The sequence below is a fragment of the Vulpes lagopus genome, chromosome 4 (assembly GCF_018345385.1).
Source record: "Vulpes lagopus strain Blue_001 chromosome 4, ASM1834538v1, whole genome shotgun sequence".
Taxonomy (NCBI): Eukaryota; Metazoa; Chordata; class Mammalia; order Carnivora; family Canidae; genus Vulpes; species Vulpes lagopus.
In genome coordinates this window covers 36171943-36193126 of record NC_054827.1, presented here as the reverse complement: position 1 = coordinate 36193126, position 21184 = coordinate 36171943, and the positions used below count along the sequence as shown (strand labels likewise).

General features: G+C 36.1%; 1 protein-coding gene and 1 pseudogene across 1 annotated transcript in view; both read right to left on the bottom strand.

Annotated features, from left to right (window-relative positions):
• The window catches only part of POLB (DNA polymerase beta), a 29604-nt gene that overhangs the window by 2583 nt on the left and 5837 nt on the right, over window positions 1-21184 (bottom strand). The window contains exons 4-11 of the mRNA XM_041753686.1: window positions 17611-17685; window positions 16945-17003; window positions 15033-15082; window positions 12866-12917; window positions 11060-11114; window positions 10890-10962; window positions 5535-5605; window positions 4540-4626 (exon numbers count right to left, since the gene is read on the bottom strand). Of these exons, the coding sequence (XP_041609620.1) occupies window positions 4540-4626; window positions 5535-5605; window positions 10890-10962; window positions 11060-11114; window positions 12866-12917; window positions 15033-15082; window positions 16945-17003; window positions 17611-17685 (522 nt within the window). The remainder of the gene's footprint in view (window positions 1-4539; window positions 4627-5534; window positions 5606-10889; window positions 10963-11059; window positions 11115-12865; window positions 12918-15032; window positions 15083-16944; window positions 17004-17610; window positions 17686-21184) is intronic.
• LOC121490082 lies at window positions 17698-20032 on the bottom strand (annotated as a pseudogene).

Below are 21184 nucleotides of genomic sequence, written 5' to 3'. Positions count from 1 at the left end.
AGGCAAGGATCTGGCCTTTGTGTGCTTCTAAATAAGAGCCAATTAGGGAAAGCATCAAACATGAAAGACACAGACCAAAACAGGAAAACAATTTGAAAGAAACAATTACAATTCAGGGAGAATACAGAAGAGCCAACAGTAATATTCTCAGATAACAGAAAATATTCCATACATGAAGGGCAGAATGCTATAGGAAAAGAACTAAGGAAAAGGTTTAAATCAAAATTAAAAACACAATAGCATAAGTAGAAGAGTTTAAAATTGAGGAAATCTCCCAGAAATTTGAAAAGACAGAGAAGTGAAAAATGAGAAATTTTTTATTTATTTATTTATTTATCTATTTATTTAAAGATTTTATTAACTTATTCATGAGAGACATAGAGAGAGAAAGCAGAGAAATAAGCAGAGGGAGGAGATGCAGGCTCCATGCAGGAAGCCTGATATGGGATTCGATCCCAAGATCCTGTGATCAAGACCTGAGCGGAAGGCAGATGCTTAATGGCTGACCCACCCAGGCATCCCAAGAAAAATTTAAAAGATAAGAAAATTAGAGGATCATTTTCTTCTCTACAAGTAAGTCTTCATTATCATTCTTCAGTTTTCAAACAAAAGTTATCACAGTCTATTTAGTCATCTTTTCCTTTTCTAGAAAAATAGGCCAAAATAATGGACTGGGGAGCAACCCATAAATATGTAAAAAGAGCCACAGACATTAGAAATTTCTAATTAAAAGTTTCAAATGCCATGCAAAGAAAGTACACATGGGACAGGCTGCTGGTCCTAAAGAACAGTCGACTCACTACCTGCGTCACTAAAAAGTATACTTTTTCACTTAACAACATAGAAAAATTAAAAACTAGAATCTAAAATGGGTATTTCCTTTAGCTGTTGCTATGGCTGAAAGATGAAATGAAACCTGTTTGTCTTCAAAATAGGAAACCAACCTTCTTAGGTATTAACAAGTTCCAACTCAACCTTCAAATGGATCAGAAATGCTTTCCATCTGGAATTACCATGAGGTATTACCTTGCGGATATGGAGGATATGGATGTTTGAGTGCCACAGGCAATGATCTTGCTGTTTGTCACATCAGTAATAGGATTTGTCTAATGGCTTTGTTCCTTTCCTAAAGGCTCATTTTATTTCCTGCACTCCTTCTGAAGTGCTTATGTTAAAGAATTTCTCTGTATTATTGTAAATTCTTTATTAGGTTGAGTGGATTAGTTTTGTTTGGCATTTCAATTGGGTAGCTTCATGCTGAGCGTCTGAAATAAAGCTTCTTTCATTGCCTCAGGGTAGTCAAGGGATCTTCTATTGTCCCTTGGATCCTTACTGTAGATATTTCACAGAAAATCATCCCAGGCCAAACTTGTACAAAATGCTAATATGCAAGGTACTCATCATATATAAAGCAAACAGGTATCTAAATGCAGAGGAATTTTTTTTTCTTCTAAATGCTATTTTATTCACAGGAAGAAAAACTCAATTACCTGAAGATCATGGCTTTACAAGAAGATCTGGAATATTAACCTTGGCTTTCCTAAGGTTTGGTGACTATTAGTTTAAAGGAATTCATGTTTTGAGGAGTACTTCAACAACACATGAATGGTCATACGTTTAACACAGCAGTCAGTGGTTACAGCAACAAGAGGTTTTGAAATCAAGTGGATGTGGAATGAAAATGGTTGATTCCACTTTGATGTTTTGTTTTTTTATAATCTCTAGGCCCAACATTCGGCTCAAAGTCACAACCCTGAGATCAAGAGTCACATGCTCCACTGACTGAGCCAGCAAGGTGCCCAGCTCTATTTCACTTCGTAAGTGGAATTCATTTCGCTGCCAATTTCTTTCAGAAACAGATCTCATCTTTTTTGGCTATTTCTGCTAAATACACACGCCCCCTCCTCACTGCTCTGGCTCCAGCCCTGCTCTCTGGCTAGCTCCCTTACCTCAAGTCCTCCCCAAGACTCCTCCCCTCACACTGGCTGCTTTGGATCATCCTATTCAATGATATAAGAATATCTAGTTTCTTTGCAACTAGAAACAAATCACCTCTTAATGCTTCCACAATAAATTGATTTGAAAGCTAAACTGGATTGCTCCTTATCCTAACATATACTAATTATAAATGTCAAAACAGGCTCAAACATGGCATTTTTTAAGCTTCAGAGAATATGAGACACATGTACAGTATCCAAACTTCATACACAAGCTATTCACTAAGATGGATTCCTACGACACAACATAAAGGCCTTAGTTTTCTCGACTTTAAAAACAAAAAACCCACTTGCTTATTTTTTTTAACCTGTTTCCTTCTGGAAATCGAATTGAGGCATTCTCTTTCTGGCAATAGCTGTAGATGTGTTGTTAGGAGTATGAGAGATTGGAAAGGCCAGCCAGAGCAAAGGTTTCCACAAGTCCAGCCCTGGCCTAGGATTGGTCAGTTGGCCTTAGTCTTTCAAATATCACATGTATGATAAGATCTGAACCAAAGTGGTTTGCAGAAGTCACTGGATTTGGGCTGCTAGACAAAAGTCTTCTCTTCTATGGCTGAGCAGCTACCCAAGTCCACCACTGCCAGCAACTCTTCATGTTCACATCTTCGTGGCTACCCACCTTTCCTTTCCACCTTATACCCAGCCTACCAACTTGTTGTTTCTTTGTATTCTTACTAGCTGGATTACTAGCTTCTGCTAATGTTTCCTCTGGATCTCCCTCTGAGCATAGAAGAATACTGTTCAGACTGCGAAGAAGTGCTTCTGCTACTGCATTGCATAAACACCTTCTTGGTCGCTCTCAAAAGAGCTGAAGTGCTTCCCCAGTAAAAGTCTAGGGCCTTTCACAGAGATGCCCAGGCATACCAGGACACTTTCCTGACTAAAAAAAAAAAAAATTCAACTTGTCTAGCACATGCTATTTTCAGGATTTCATCTGATTGAATTGTTCTTTAAATGTAAGATTTGTGCACATTCATTTTGAATGAATTAAAATCAATCTCAATTTAAAAACGATATCCTAGAGCATATATAAGCCCTATTTTTAATAACATCTCATGTGTCTATAATCCTGGGCCTAGAGTAAAAGCTCAAAATCTGATAGATCTGGAAGAAGAGTTCATAGATTTAACTTCCAAACACTGACTAGAATTTTTACCTTTCCCAACATTCTTTTGAAAACACTATAAAATGTGACCAACTTTGGCAATACAGTTTCATACCCCATTAAAATCACCACGTTGAATTTAATGACATGATTTTTTGTGGTCTGATGAAATATACACTACATAAAGTTTGCCATTTTAACCATTTTTAAGTGTGCAGTTCTATACCATTAAGTATATTCACATTGTTGTGCAACTATCACCACCATCACCTCCCAAACGTTTCTTCCTCCCCAACTGAAAATCTGTATCTGTTACATAGTAATTCCCTATACCACTTCCCTATAGGCCCCTGGCAAGCACCATTCTACTTTCTGAATGACAGGATATTTCAATGATCTATCTCAACTATCTTCTACTGTTGGTTTAAACCACTGTCAAATCTATGCAGTGAGACTCTTGCTAATATTAACATGTCCATTCTCCAAAAGCACAGTCTCTTTCCATTTCAGGCATATAACTTGGGCAAAGGGGGATTAAAAGTACAAATTTAAGTGAGAACTTTTTATTACCTTAGTCCTAGATTGCTATTTGCCTTCCTGTTGGTTTTTATGCAGGGACTTTTTTTTTTTTTAAAGATTTTATTTATTTATTCATGAGAGACACAGACAGAGAGAGAGAGAGAGAGAGAGAGACAGAGGCAGAGACACAGGCAGAGGGAGAAGCAGGCTCCATGCAGGGAGCCAGATGTGGGACTTGATCCCAGAACTCCAGGATCACGCCCTGAGCCGAAGGCCAGCACTAAACCACTGAGCCACCCAGGGATCCCCAATGCAGGGACACTTATTAACCTCTTTTTTAACTCATTTGCCATCTGTCTTGAATCTTCAAAGCTTAATTCCCTAAGAAGATTACAGGATTTTAACAGTTCGTCATGATGTCACTGTGAAAATCTTTGCAAGTGTCTCTCTGTTAACTCCTCTGCTTATCAAGCCACATAATTTGTTTTTATCACATACTCTAATTTCTTCTCTTTGGTGTTGTGACAGATTTTTTTTTTTTTTTTGGTGTTGTAACAGATTAATATTCTTCAGAAAATTCTTATCTCACTTACTGAAGTTGAGTCAGAGAATATGAGAATATTTGCTATTTTAAGGAAAAACTTAGATGTGTCAAAGTCATTTATAGATATCTTTAAAAAAGAACAGATTATGCCTAATTATGTATTCCAATGGCACAGATTATTTACAAATAGGGAAATTAAAATTCTTTACTAAAATATTCTGGGAGTAGTATCCTGCTAATTTTCTGTATATTTTCATGGATATCCTATTTATTGACTGTAATACTAAGATGCACTGAGGTCACACACTCAGAATGGTTACTGAACAGTCTTCCAAGGTATTTTTTCAGAAGTGTTACCTCCAATGAGTACTTACCATGAACTTTGTTTCTCCTTTTGACAGAGTATCTGTAATAAAATGGACCTTCTGTAACTGTTCCACAACACGATGTAACAGTTTTGGCTGTGGAAACATAAATAGGAAATAAGAAGATTAATAAGAAAACATTTTTAACATGAATTTTCTGATTATCTATGGAGAAATGCCTAGTATTCCTCTGTTCTAAGTACTTTTTTCTTCTATTTTATTATTTTATTTTATTATTATTTTTTTTTTTAATTTATGATAGTCACAGAGAGAGAGGCAGAGACACAGGCAGAGGAAGAAGCAGGCTCCATGCACCGGGAGCCTGATGTGGGATTCGATCCCGGGTCTCCAGGATCGCGCCCTGGGGCAAAGGCAGGCGCTAACCCGCTGCGCCACCCAGGGATCCCTACTTTTTTCTTCTAGCACAAAATTCATTTATCAAATGAAACATATTTTTAGGAGCCACCATTCTTCACCAATATCATGATACCCCCAAACAGACATCATTTGTGTTTATCTGCTTCATTAAATCAAAAAGTTAGCTGCTTCATCTTTAAAAGGTATATATTCTAAAATCACAAATGTTTTGCTTTCATGGGTTTTCTAATAGGAATAAAGTTTCTTAATATAATATTGCTTAATAGAAAAATATTACCTTAATGAAAACCTCAATATTATACTGGATATTTTAGAAATATCCATGATAGATAATAAATAATTCTGGAAATGTTTACTAAATTTCTTTCTTTTTCAAAAATCAGACTGTCCCTAATTCCCTGCAGAAAAACACCATTATGTATCCCTTGCTTTTTTTTTTTTTTTAATGTATCCCTTTCAACCACTTACTCTGCCTTTCACAGAATTCAATCAGTACAAAGTACAACTGACTTTTCAGAAAGATTAAAACAAAAATTCATTCTGAGATATCCAACTGCCATTTAGAAAATGATATTCACTGTTGCGTAAGACTTAGCACATTTGATTATAAATAAATCCTGTGATACCTGTTTGGCTGATTCAGAGGTAAAGCTTGGATGGGTCAGAAGAACATCCATGTCACCACTGGACTCTGCACCTATGATAATAAAAAATATGTATGGAATTCTCGATGTAAATCTATCAATTAGGCAAACGCAGAAACCAAAGTGATGTCACATGTATGAGCTTACTTCTTCCAGCCTAACTTTCTTTTTCACTACACTTCATACTCAGAATTAGTTACAAGATTTCAATTTTCTGTCCAGCTATTCACATAGGCTGATGTAAATGGAAGAATCTGGAGTAACAACAGTAACTGGCATTAGATATGTATTATGCACAGTTGGCTACATGTATTAAAAATACACCTAAATAACTACTCAATAATGAATAAAAACAACATTCTTACAAAGAAGACATTCAGATGGCCAAAAGACACACCAAAAGATGCCCATCATCTGGGAAATGCAAATCAAAACCACAATGAGATACCACTTCAAACCTGTCAGAATGGCTAACATTAACAACACTAGAAAACAACAGGTGTTGGCGAGGACATGGAACAAGGGGAACCCTCTTGCACTGTTGGTGGGCGTGCAAACTAATGCAGCCACTCTGGAACACAGTATAGAGGTTTTCCCAAAAATTAAAAATAAAATTGCCAATAAATAAATTAATTAATTAATTAATAAAATAAAATAAAATTAAAAAAGCCAAGAATCGGAAGCAACCAAGTATCCATCAATAGATGACCAAGCGTCCATCGACAGAATAATGAAGATATGGTAAATATACACAATAGAATATTACTTAGCCATAAAAAAACCCCACGAATCTTGCCATTTGCAACAACATGGATGGATGCAGAGGATATTATGCTAAGTGAAGTAAATCAGTCATAGAAAGACAATTACCATATGATTTCACTCTTATATGGAATTTGAAAAACAAAACAGACAGTGACACCCGGGTGGCTCAGTGGTTGAGTATCTGCCTTCACCTCAGGGCATGATCCCGGGGTCCCAGGACCGAGTCCCGCATCGGGCTCCCTGCATGGAGCCTGCTTCTCCCTCTATGTCTCTGCCTCTCTCTCTGCATATCTCATGAATAAATAAATAAAACCTTATAAATAAATAAATAAATAAATAAATAAATAAATAAAATATTAAAAAAAAAAAACAGACTCTTCAAATATAGAGAATGGTAGTTGCCAGAGAGAATGTAGGTAGGCAGGATGGGTGAAATAGGTCAAGGGAATTAAGAGTACATTTATCATGATAAGCACTAGTAATGTACAGAATTGTTGAATCATTGTATCGTACACCTGAAAATAACTACATGTTAATTATACTTGAATTTTTTTTTAAGTTAAAAATATAAATTTAAAAAATTTAAAAAGGATAAAGCACTATCTAAAAAAAAAGCTTTAAAATATACCTATGGGGGATCCCTGGGTGGCTCAGCGGTTTAGCACCTGCCTTTGGCCCAGGGCACGATCCTGGAGTCCCGGGATTGAGTCCCACCTCGGGCTCCCCGCGTGGAGCCTGCTTCTCCCTCTGCCTGTGTCTCTGCCTCTCTCCTCTCTCTGTGACTATCATGAATAAATAAATAAAAAATCTTAAAAAAATAATAAAATAATAAAATAAAATAAACCTATGAACACTATATATCTGAAAACCTCAAATTATTTTTTTTTAAGATTTTATTTATTTATTGATGAGAGGCATAGAGAGAGAGGCACAGACACAGGCAGAAGCAGGCTCCATGCAGGGAGCCCGACATAGGACTCGATTCTGGGTTGCCTGGATCACATTCTGGGCCGAAGGCAGCGCTAAACTGCTGAGCCACCCGGGCTGCCCTGAAAACCTCAAATTAAACAATATGTCCTAACTATTAGTTAGAAAATCCATTTCAATTCTTATGACTGAATTCATTTAATGAATGTTGGCAAAAATTACTATTAAGGCATCATGGGTATGAATATGTCATTTTAGGGGTGCTTGGGTGGCTCAGTCAGTCAAGCATCTGCCTTTGGCTCAGGTCATGATCTCAGGATCCTGGGATGGAGCCCTGCATTGGGCTCCCTGCTCAGCGGGGAGTCTGCCTCTCCCTCTGCTCCTCCCTCCCTCAGCTCCTGCTCTATCTCAAATAAATAAAATCTTAAAAAAAAAAAAGAAAGAATATAGCATTTTATAATGACTTAAATTTTTGTTTTGATCCTCACTCTACAACCACATAACTTTAGGAAGATTATATGTAAAGTTGTTTATACTTTCTTTTATTATAACACTATGAAGTTTTGTCTCCATTTAAGTGGATTTTTTTACTTAAAAAATTTTTTTAATATTACAAATGAGGACTATATATTAATCTAGACTTCAGTTTCTCTGTCTATAAACTACTAAAAACTACTCTATAGTTTTGTGCAACTAAGAACATATGTAAAAGCATCCAGGATAGTGCCTGCCACAAAGTTGGCATAAAATAATACTGCTTATTCCATTTTTTGTTATTTTTATAAGTATAATATATATAAAACAAACTTTTTTCTTCCCAGATTTTATTTAAATTCAAGTTAGTTAACAATTACCATAGTATTATTAGTTTTAGGAGTAGAATTTAATGATTCATCATTTACATATATGTAAAACATATTTTTGATTACTGAAGATATGGGAGTGTCTCTGGACCACCATTTTTAGACATCAACAATGTTTAACCAGATATTTAAACACAAAGAAGACTCGATTGAATGTGTGCTGATCCCAGGATATTCATGGAAGCTATTTTAAGAAAGAAAATTTTGTCTTTTCATTTCTTTATCCTAAAAGTTAAGGGTCTTTTACCACCTAACTATCACCAAAAAAATGTATTACTCTATCCATTTAAAAAGCAAAACAATTACTTTAGCAAAAAAGGAAAAACAATCCAAGAATCTATTAACAAAGGACGAGATAAATAAAGTATGGAACATCCACATAGCCAAATGTTATGCAGCTGTAAAAAAGAATAAGGATGCTTTCTATATACTGATGTGGAAAGATTTCCAAGATGTATTTTTAAGTGAAAGAAGGTACATACTGTGTATGTATTATGCTACTTTCATGAAAGAAAGGGGGGAAAAGAACACCAAGAACATATATTTGCTGGATAAAGATGTGGTATAAATATATAATGGAATATTACTCAGCCACAAAAAATGAGATCTTGTCATTTATGACAACATGGATGGGCCTAGAGGGTATTTATTATGCTAGGTGAAATAAGTCTGACTGAGAAACATAAATACCACATGATTCACTTTTGTGTGGAATCTAAAAAACAAAACAAATATAAACAAAACAGAAACAGGTTTCTAAGTACAGAGAACTGGTGGTTGCCAGAGGTGGGGGTAGGTAGGGAATGGATAAAATAGGTGAAGGGGATTAGGAAATGCAAATTTCCAGTCATAAAGTAAGTTAAGTCATGGGAATGAAAAGTACAACATAATTAATGCAGTCAATATTGTATTAACATTGTACAGTGGGATCCCTGGGCGGCGCAGCGGTTTAGCGCCTGCTTTTGGCCCGGGGCGTGATCCTGGAGACCCGGGATCGAGTCCCACATCGGGGTCCCAGTGCATGGAGCCTGCTTCTCCCTCTGCCTATGTCTCCGCCTCTCTCTCTCTCTGTGACTATCATAAATAAAAAAAATTAAAAAAAAAAAAATAAAAAAAAAACATTGTACAGTGATGGATAGTAACTACTTATTGTAGGTGAGCACCATGTAGTGTGTAGAACTGCTGTCACTATGTTCCACACCTGAAACTACTCTAACACTGTATGTCAACTATATTTCAATTGTAAAAATTTTTTAAATAAATAAAAATAAAAAATGAAATGGGAAAAAACAATGTACATTCACATTTACTTATAGTTACATGTAAAACCACTGAAAGAACACGCAAGAAAGTGGTCATTAGTGAGACAGTGGAGGTGAGTGGAGAGCAATTAACAGGATAGAAGGGACATTTCTTAGTGTATGTCTTTTTTATTTTAAAGCATGCAACTATATAACCTACATAGTAATAAAAATAAAATCGAAATACTGAAATCCATAAAGACTGTCATTTTCAAGTGAGCATGTATTTGGCTTACTGTGTATCCAAGTCCACTCTGAAAATTCAGATTCCAAGGCCCCATCTAAAAAGATTCTTACTTAGCAGGTTTGTAGCAGGGTATACCAATGTGTGTTTTTTGTAACTTTCTAGGTATTTATGGCACACAGAAATATTAGACAATCAGTCAACTTTGATCCTCTCACTCTGCAAATATGGGAACTAGGATATGGAGAGACAGACTTTAATCGTATATCAACAATAGATTTGCCCTCAGGACCCGTTCTTTAGGCCCCAAGCCGATGTTCTTTCTACTCATCACCAATTAGATTCAGCAGGGTCCTCTCCCTAACTCCAGATTCTTACAGCAGCTACCTTGGAGAATTTGTGATAGTTCATCATCTACTGCCTAAGGCAAAACTCCAAAAGTGGCCAAATTCAGATATCTATTCCAGAAGTCTTTTTTTTAATTTTAATTTTTATATTTTTTATTTAAGTTCAATTTGCCATCATATATTCCAGAAGTCTTTTTTTTTTTTTTTTATAATTTTTATTTATTTATGATAGTCACAGAGAGATAGAGGCAGAGACACAGGCAGAGGGAGAAGCAGGCTCCATGCACCAGGAGCCCGACGTGGGATTCGATCCCGGGTCTCCAGGATCGCGCCCTGGGCCAAAGGCAGGCGCCAAACCGCTGCGCCACCCAGGGATCCCCTATTCCAGAAGTCTTAAATCAAGTTTTTGTATTCTGATTTTTAAAGTTAATATTTAAAAATTTATGTTACCCTTCCAAATTTTGAGCCAGTAAGAAACCAGGATTCTCTTGGTTCTCACTTTGCTAACATTCACATAGGAGGAGATCTTCTGAAGGACCTGGCTGTTGTGAGAATTGGTTTGGAACTAGTACTTCAGTGACACTATTTTTAGAACCATAAGAGTAAACTTAGAAAATAAAAGAAAGTTTAAAAAAGTAACAACCCACCACCTACCCACAGCTTCCCTAGCATCTAGTCAGGAAATCACTCTTAGGATTTTAATAGACATAAAATTATTCTACAAGATTTATTAAAACTAGTCATTAAAATATCCTATAATAAAATCAGGATGAATTTCCTCTCATTTTTAATGCATATTCCTATCTATAAACAAAGGTAGCTAATACTCTACTGGATCTTAGTAAATCTATGAAGTAACACAAATTACAGCTTTTTAATCCATTTTTGGGTATACATTAGGCAATTTTAACATCAAGGCATGAATAACCTAAGATTAGGAAGTATGTTACCTCTTCTGAAACTGCCACAGACTGTAGCAATGTATTCAGAATCCACTTTTTTAACTTCATTTAGTACAATATCCTAATAGAAGAAAAATTAAGTCAGTATTCTAAAAATGGCTTTTCACCAGGTGACATTCTCAATTCTAATCAAAGAATACAATTCAGCACACTCTTACTTGCATTTGTAACATCTCTTCACGAGGAATTCTTTTCTCAAAGTCCTCAAAATATCTATAAAGACAGAATAAGTAGACAAAAGATTTTAGTGAAATTTAAATCTTCTTACAAAGTAAGTTGCCTACCATATCAAGTGTCCTTTACCAGAAGATCACTTAAAAATCAAGACTAAAGTTCAATAAGGTAACAGTAAAATTGGGGGGTAAGGATAGGCATATTTCTCAACTTAGACCAAAATTTTAGTCTCATCCTTTTATGATATTTCAGATACTCCATCTAAACTTATTTTAAATAAACTTCACATTTACATGCCCAGAGTAAACAAATATATTTAAGTTAGTATGTTTCCAAATTAGACTGCTCCTTACTGGCAAATCAAGGGGTTAGAGTTTATTGCTCTTAAATCCTGCAAAATTATCATATTTTAAAACATTATCCAGTAACAAGACGCTACGTGAAAGAAGCCAGTCACAAAAGACTACATAGTGCATGATTTCATTTATATGAAATGTCCAGAATAGGCAAATCTATATTGACACAAAGTACATTAGTGGTTGTCAGAAGCAGGCAGGGAGGGAGGGGCAGCTGGTGAGAAATGGGGAATGAAGGCCAACAGGTATGGATTCTTTTTGGGATATAACAAAGATGTTCTAAAACCAACTGCAGTGATGGTTGTACAACTCTACGAATATACTAAAAACCACTCAACTTACTTTAAATGGGTGAACCATATGATACATGAATTACGTTTCAATAAGGCTGTTACAAAGATATCTCGGTATGAAATAACATCTAAAAATGATAAAGCACCTGTTCAAAACAGATTCTCACAACAACCAAGCTCTTCAGAAGGTCTCTGTTATGTAAATGCAAGGAAAGTGAAAACATCCCAGTCTCCTACTGGCTCAAAGTCTTGGAAGAACAGTGTAAATTTAAGGTATTATGGTAAGGCATCAATGGGAAAGTTCAGGGGGTTATTAGGACTGGATTGCCAACAAGACTACATAAGACAGGAGGAGATGCGTGCTGACATACTATGCATTAGAAAGAAAAATCGGGCAGCCCGGGTGGCTCAGTGGTTTAGCGCCGCCTTCAGCCCAGGGCGTGATCCTGGAGACCCAGGATTGAGTCCCACATCGGGTTCCCTGCGAGGAGCCTGCTTCTCCTGCCTGTGTCTCTGCCTCTCTTTCTCTCTGTAGCTCCCATGAATAAATAAATAAAATCTTAAAAAAAAAAAAGAAAAAATCAATTAGATAAGGGGTTCTAGTATCCAGCACACGAAATAATTATTGATTTTGATATATAACACTCTTACCAGTTATTCCTACACTGTTATTTCAGTGTTTGGGTTTTTTTCTTTTTGTTTTTAATTTAGCATTCCATGTTCATGTCCTAGCTTCTCGGTTAGACTCTAAACTTAAGAGCTTTCCTGACCTTGTTTATATCCTTAACACAGACCTAATGTAGTGCTTTCTTTCAAGCACAAAAGAAATACCCGCTGACTGATGTAGTCAATCCTATATGTTTTAAGAGGAAGTTCCTCACTAAAGTTAAAAGAATGAGGAAAAATACTCAAAATAAGAAAACTAGGTGGCACTAACAAAACATGAAAACATGCATGTTCTCTACAAAAGCCTGCAACAAATCTTAGCATTCTTGAGTAGAAAAATGGTTGTATTTAGCTAGGTCTGAAGAATTATTACGTGTATGGAAGAACAGCTATAAGAAATTTTACTTTAAAAAAAATTAAGAAATTTTACTTTTACATCTCAAATGTCCAAAGAAAAGAAAATTTGCTATCTTACTTCAACCCAATTCGCTGATGATGGTTCAACTTATCTTCATTTTTTCTGAGATCTGTATGGAAGACATATAAAGTTGAGGTGCTAATTTAAACATTTTTGGAAAAAAGTTGCAAAATTCAGTGATCCCTTTTACAAAGAACTGCTAGGAAAATACACCGAAATGACTTTGAAAGGATAAGAAAAAATTCAGATATTAAGGTTCTTAATATTCAGATATCAAGGTATGAGTTTCTTCAAACCAATGTAGCAAAATGTAACAGTTGATTTCATGATTATTTTTACTTCTGAATCAAAATTTCAATTATTGTTATACAGAGTAATAGATGAAGCATACTAGGATCATACCATACTTCACTGACTATAGCAAAAGGCAGCATTATAAGAACCTACATTGCTAACTCAAGGTAATAGCAGCAGTAGTAACCACAACTTTTGAATGTTTTATGAATATTTATATTATCCATTTGTTCATTCACTCTTTCATTCAATTAGTATTAATTAATAACTTGCGCGGACACAATGCTTGAAATTCTGTTGAAAGGAGACATATTATTTTTATTATTTAAATTTAAAAACTGTCATTACACCGTATCTTAAATCTTTTTTTTCTAAAGATTTTATTTATTTATTTATTTATTCGTGAGAGAGAGAGAGAGAGAGAGAGAGGTGCAGAGACACAGGCAGAAGGAGAAGCAGGCTCCACACAGGCAGCTCAATGTTGGACTTGATCCTGGGTCTCCAGGATCATGCCCTGAGCTAAAGATAGACCCTCAACTGCGGAGCCACCAAAACGTCCCTACCATATCTTAAATCTATAAGAGACTCAGGGGCACCTGGGTGGCTCAGTCAGTTAAGCATCTGACCCTTGACTGCAGCTCAGGTCATGATCTCAGGGTCATGAGACAGAGCACAAGGTGTTCTGTGCTCAGTGGGGAGTCTGCTTCTCTCCCTCTCTGTCTGCCCCTTCTCCATTTGTGAGCACTCACTCACTCTCATTATCTCTCAAATTAATTAATTAATTAATTAATTAATCTTTTAAATAAGTGACTTGATTTCACTTACTTTACTGCGTTATGAGTACAGAAGTAAGCCTTACTAAAGAAAGAGCAAGATAAGTATGCTCCCAAAGCAATTCGTGTAGTCACCCTTATATATTCACAAACATAAATTCTCTCCGAAGATTTAAATGGAGAGAAATGCGCATTTTACGATACATGGTACTAATTAATCATGCCTCTTATTTATAAGTACATAGTCGGTACTAAGCACTGTGTGCTAAGTGCTTTTCATATATTACTACATTAAATCATAGAAAGCAGAAATTATGATAGCATTTTGTAGCTAAGAAACCAAAGCACTATAGTCATCCATTCTAATCAAGTGGTGGGGATCACATTCAAACCCAGGCCACTCCTTAGAACCTGTCCACCTAACTATCTGTGTACAAATACCTGAATCCACGAATATTAAACACCAAATGCCACACATATATTGCAACAAATCTCTATCTCTATAATCTCCATCTATAGTACATATGTTCATGAAGAAATAAATTATATTGAAAAGATTGCTATCCTAGGTTTAAGGAAAATATCTTTTAATTGCTTGACTTAGGCTCTATTTTTATCACTTTGAAAGCAAAAATTCCTTCAGTAAGTATTGTAAGCCTCTTACAGAATCTTTCTCAATGTATATCACTTGGCCTTTAGGCTGAATGTGTAGGACTCTACTGTTCAAAATTTTACTGGAGAAATAAAGGCAATTTAAATCTATAAATCTGGGCAGCCCGGATGGCTTAGCGGTTTAGTGCCTGCCTTCAGCACAGGGCCTGATCCTTGGAGACCTGGGATCAAGTCCCACATCGGGCTTTCTGCATGGAGCCTGCTTCTCCCTCTGCCTGTGTCTCTGTCTCTCTCTCTCTCTGTGTTTCTCCTGAATAAATAAATAAAATCTTTTAAAAAAAGATTTTCTTCTAAGTTACAAAACTAAGCATGTTTAACATAGGAATAAAACCTATACTTTATACCTATTCTTCTCTACTTAGAGTTAAAAAGAAAATCTTACCATTCCTTTTTACTAATTGAGAAAAGTTCTAGTCAGCTAGAGCATTAACCACTCTTAAAGAGCATATCTGATTTGGGATTGATGACCTATTGTACATACTCACCTTCTAATGTTTTAATTCCTTCATCTACAAACTTCCTTGCAGCAGATGGACTATAATGAAAAAAAAAAAGCATTATCTCAACATCAAGTGAAACTCAGAACTCTAATAACAAATAACCAACTATATCTGCTCTTCTGAAAGAGTTATTATGGAGCTAAAAAATACTTGCTAAAATGTTGTGGTTATTTTGGTGATTTTATTCAAGGATAAGCTGTTACAATGCACACATATTGGTATGCCTGGATGGCTCAGTGGTTGAGGTCTGCCTTTGGCTCAGGGCGTGATCCCAGGGTCCTGGGATCAAGTCCTGCGTTGGGCTCCCCGCAGGAAGCCTGCTTGTCCCTCTGCCTATGTCTCTGCCTCTGTGTGTCTCATGAATAAATAGATAAAATCTTAAAAAAAAAATACTGCACATGTACTTTATTCATAAAACAGACATACAAACAGGAAAACAGTTCATCCATTCAAATGAGATGAATTGAGGGCCTATTACATGCAAGATACTCTTCTAGGTGTTGAAAATACAGCAGGAATAAGACAAGTAAGTGCCTTGGTCTTACCTACTTACAACTCAGTGAGTAGAGAAAGAAAATAAGTAAGTATATAAACAAACAAAATCAGGTAAATGAATTAAAATAGGGGAAAGTGACAGAGTGGATGGGTCCTATTTTACATTGGGTAGCAAGGAAAGTCCTCTGAAATGGTATTTAAACTGAAATTTTAATGGCAAAGAGTCTATACAGAAATTGTGTGATACAGAAACAGATATTCATGGCAGAAAGGCAATGTGGCACATAAGGAGGACTGAATTGGCAGTCAGCAAACACGGGTTCTAATTCTGACTTTGCCAGTTATCCCACTTTCTGTATTCAGTGTTCTTGCCTAGAAAAAGAGTAAAGAACAAAGATGCTAAGACAAGTGCTAACATTTTAGAACGGCTTTAAGTCCCTAAGTTCATTTTCAGTACACTAAGTTTAAGAATTTAATATGTTTTAGAATAACTTTCATCAAAATGCTACCATTTAAATGAACAATCATCACATATCTAAAAGAATGCCTCATTCCATAAAGATGAAACTTAAGCAAAGCATTACAGCCTTAATGTTTTTGTTTTTTTAAGATTTTATTTTTTAAGTACCTCTATACCCAGTGTAGGACTCAAAGTCACAACCCTAAGATCAAGAGTCACATGCCAGGTGCCCCAACAGCCTTGAATGTTAATCTTTATGTAGTCAAAAGTCAAAGAATCCCCCTTTGGTGTTAACTCAAATTTAAATATAAAGATTCTTTCTTTATAAGAATTGGGATGCCTGGGTGGCTGAGCGGTTGAGCATCTGCCTTCGGCTCAGGGCATGTTGGGAATGAATCCCACTTTGGTCTCCCCTTGAAGAGCCTGCCTCTCCCTCTGCCTATGTCTCTCTGCCTTTCTCTCTGTGTCTTTCATGAATAAATAAATAAAATCTTAAAAAAAAAAAAAAGATTCTTTCATCAAAAAATGCTTGGGTGCTTGTTCCAAATTTATAAGGTACTATGTTAGCTGCTATGGAAAAAAACTTTAAATGCTTAAGATAAGTATTGTGCTCAGTGAGGCAAAAGAGGCATAATCTGGAAGGAGTGATAAGATATACATACATCAAGTGTTAGCGGAGTTTAGAAGAAGATTATTTTTGGCTAGAGAATCAAACTGGTTCTATGAAGAAGGTAACATTTACCTTGGATGGGCTTTTAAAGTAGAAGTATCACCTGAAGAACCACTCAGACATGTAAGATATGGAAGAGTGAGCCATAATGTCCAAGATACAGAGATGAAAAGGTACAGGTTTTGAAGGAGAAAACAAAATGTACTTATTTTGGCTCACATAAAAAATAAAACCAACCCTAGTACTCTATCTGCTTAAAAAATATTTCTTACCCAATGCCACTAACTCGAGTCAGAAAATTGATAGATGAACTCGTGTCATCCTGCCGAATCTTTAAGAAAAAAAAAAGTCTAATAATGATGTAGGAATGCTTTGAGGATCTTACTGGAAATATACTAGTCTCCTAACAGACCTGAAAAGCCATTTACATTTGCCTGGAAAAACCTGGGTGGTTATAGATAAGTAACAAAGCAGATGAAGATGTTTCATCTCTAACTTATCCAATACTTTAAAAAGGCTTAAATAAATAAATAAATAAATAAATAAATAAATAGGCTTATTCATAAAAGACCATAAGTAGTATAATTACTACCAGGGTGGAATAAAACTATAAAAATGCTTCTGAGAATTTAAGAACACAAGTTCTAAAATATAACCATCTTTTATCAAAGTGTATAATCTCTCTGAATGATACTGAATATAAGGAGCTAATTCTATCACATACGCTAACAGTCTCCAAAATGCCACATAAAATATGTGAATATTTTACAGGAACAATATTCAAATTTTAAAAATAGAACACTGAAAGCCATAAACTCCACTTCTCTTTTCCTTCTTAGTTTCACTAGGTAAATGACATCAGTTACCCTGCAATGATGCTTCATGATAGTTGCTATAAAGGTAGACACTATAATCAAATAAACAAGTTAGAATTTTACCTTTTCCAGTTTACGTAATTTTCCAGTTGCTAAAAATTCATCAATCTTTTCAGCAATTTTTGTTCCTACTCCAGGCTAATAGAAAATTAAAAAAATATCATGTAAATATAATGCTTACCAAATCACTCAAAGCTAAAATAAAAAATAGGAAATGAAAAAAAAAATGATCATAATAACTAGTTTTAAAACAAAGGACATAGAAAATTGAGCTGTGGTGAAAATTTATATTCTCCCAACAAAATCCTTATATGATTGACAAAAGAGAAGCTCTAAATAAAACATTTTTTTTTAATAGAAAACCTAGATTTATTTGTTAAACTATTACAAAGGCAAAACAATTATCATTGAAGTACTATGAGGTGAGGACTTCATCCCAATTTCACTTGTTATGGAAACTGGCCTAAGAGGTTAGAAATTAAAGACTATAACCTAAGAGGTTATAACAAAACAGACTGGTGAAACATGGTAAAAGAAGTAAAAGCTAGTCAGAAGCATCCATATTAGTGGTATTTCATGTGGCTAGGGTATTTCCCAAGAGGCTCTCTAAAGATGCCTAAATGAATTAATTGGATCCCAAATTAGTAAAAAGACCCTAATACCTGCGAAGAACAAGCAGTGGCCGATTTCTCTGAGATCTCTTTGTCCTTCTTTTTAAGGGGTAAGGGAATCCTTAGGCTCTAAAGGATATATCTTAGATTCAGCCTCCCTCCTTCCCATCCAGTCTACCTACGTCTTCAAGCGCCTGTGCATTCTTACCATGTAGGCCTGCCAAGTTACAGAGGATGCATATAGTGAAAGCAGGAACTATAGGCCTACTCAGAGGGTACCTGGTACCTATACACAAAAGTTTTGGGTAGATGATAAACTACAAATACCCTCTTGGTTAAGTTAATTCACCTTTGTTAACAAAGGTCATAGTTTCTTCTGCTGGTGACAACTTTTTGACTCAATATATAGGGTCTCAAAAAAAGAACTGGTTCAGGTAAATTTTAGAGAAGGAAAAAGACTTTCATCAACACCCACTCCACAGTAGAAGAGGCATCAAATTCTTTAGTTCTTTCCTAGTTATGAGCAGAATCCCATAGCAGCATAAATCACCTTCAGTGATCAACATCTGCATCCTCAAACTGTCCAGCAACTGTTGGTGTAGTGTCTACCTCCATCCCATCTTCATAATCTCTGACTGAATCTTCTGTCCGGACTCCAGCCATGTTATATTGGCTGCTCACAGGCTGAGAAATCTAATCTCTCTAACGTGGCTTGGCCTTCTGCTGTTAAATGGGATAATCCTTCTTCATAGGTATAAAATGTAGGGAGCTCTCCCTGCCCTTGTTCGTGTGCTTCCACATCATATTCTTCTCCATCGTAATCATCTGAATCTTCATCCTCAGGATCAGGATGCAAAGCCTGGCATTCACACATTGCCATGAACATTGCCTCCAATCCTGACTTATCACTAGACACAAATCTAAATTCAGCAATAGGTTCAACATCATCATCACTGTCTTCTTCAGCAACAGATTCTTTTGATTCTTCTCCAAATTTACCATTCACCATAACATACAAATGCTCTCGTGGATAGGCATTTAGGTCCCTGGACATGCATGCAAGCTAATGGTGGGGTATTACAGTGAGAATCCTAATCCAGAGCCATCTAACCAAGACAGGCGGCTCTCAGTGATGTAGAGCATGCTGGTGCTGAGGGCCCTTGCGGTTCAGCACAGCCTGGGTTTCTGGCTGCTGCTGCCGAAGCCCCTCGGCTGAGCCAGGTGGTGGGAAACTTTTGAGGAAGCTCATTGCAGCAGGGAGTGCGGAGACACAGCTAACAAAACAATTCTAAATGACTTACTTTTTTAAAACTAATTTTTATTGTAGAAAAGTTAGAAGAAATAGTCGCATGAAGAAAAAATATATAAATCACTTGTTAATTTCATCACCCTGACAATGAAAATAAACTGTAATCTTATCACCTAACATCTGATAGACTTTTCTGCTTATATACATAAGCAGAATTATATGTGCATGTACATATATACGTATATAAGTATACACATATTTTTCTTACAAAAACAGAATCACTCTGCTTTGTACTTTAACTTAAAAACTTATCATGAACAAATTTCCTATCAATATATGAATACAACTTCAATATACTTAATAGCTGCACGGTAAGTCATTGTATGACTTTTTCATAATTTATTTAACAAATACCCTACAGGTGACATTTGGATAGTTTACGAATTCTGAGATAACAATGTCATGAACTTTAGAGCAGAAGTCCTTGTGCTTTGCATCATCATCACCTTGGGGACATGTTAAAACACAGAATGCCAAGTCCCAACCTAAAGTTTCTGACTTAATAGGTTGTCTGTCTTTTTTTTTTTTAAGTAAACTCTACACATAACATGGAGCTTGAACTCATGACCCTGAAACCAAGAGTCGCATGCTCAACTGACTGAGTTAGCCAGGTGCCCCAAAAAGTTACATTTCTAACAAGTTCAGGTGCTGCTGCTGCTGGTCGAGGTACTGCAATTTGAGAACCACTGCTCTAGAACTGCACAAACATGATAGTCACCAGCCACATGTGACATTATAAGTTTACATTATTAAAATTTTAAAAATTCAATTCCTTAGGGCAGCCCAGGTGGCTCAGCGGTTTAGCGCTGCCTTCAGCCCAGGATATGATCCTGGAGACCGGGGATCGTGTCCCACGTCAGGCTCTCTGCATGGAGCCTGCTTCTCCCTCTGCCTGTGTCTCTGCCTCTCTCTCTCTGTGTGTGTGTGTGTGTGTGTGTGTCATGAATAAATAAATAAATAATTTTTTTAAAAATTTCAATTCCTTGGTCACATTAGCCACACTTTAAGAGCTCACCAGCAAAATGTAGCTCATGGTTACTGTAATGAACAGCACTGCTCTAGAATATAAGTCCTATGAGAGCAAAGATCCTGTTTCCTCTGCTTTACCTTGAGCATGTGGATAAATACCTGGCCTATAGGTGCTCAAAATTATGAAATAATGAATCCTTGTATACATATATCTCTACCGGTTTCCTCAAGATAAATTCCTCAAAGTGGAATTGCTGGGACAAAGGATATATATTTTGCCAACATTCTGCCAAATCATCCTTCAGAAAAGCTGGAAATCACCAAGATTTCCATCATTAGTAACTGAATGTCTTTTTCTACATCTCTATCCATACTGTATACTATATTTGATAGTTTGATAGCATCATACAGCATCTTGTTTTAATTTGCAACTCTGTTTATTAGTGAGCTGATCTTTTTCATGTTTTTGATCCTTTTTATTTTCACTTTTCCCCTTTAAATAAGGGCTTTTATAGAGTAGTTACAGGTCCACAGCAAAACTGATCACAAAGTAGAGTTCCCATAGGCCCCCAGCCCCCATACATGCACAGCCTCCTCAATCATCAACATTCCCCACCAGAGTGCTACATTTGTCATAGCTGATGAACATACACTGAAGTATCATCATCAAAGTTTACATTCCGGTTCACTCTTGGCAGTGTTGGTCCTTTTTAGCTAAATGTTCAAATGCATCAACATCTGTGCCAGT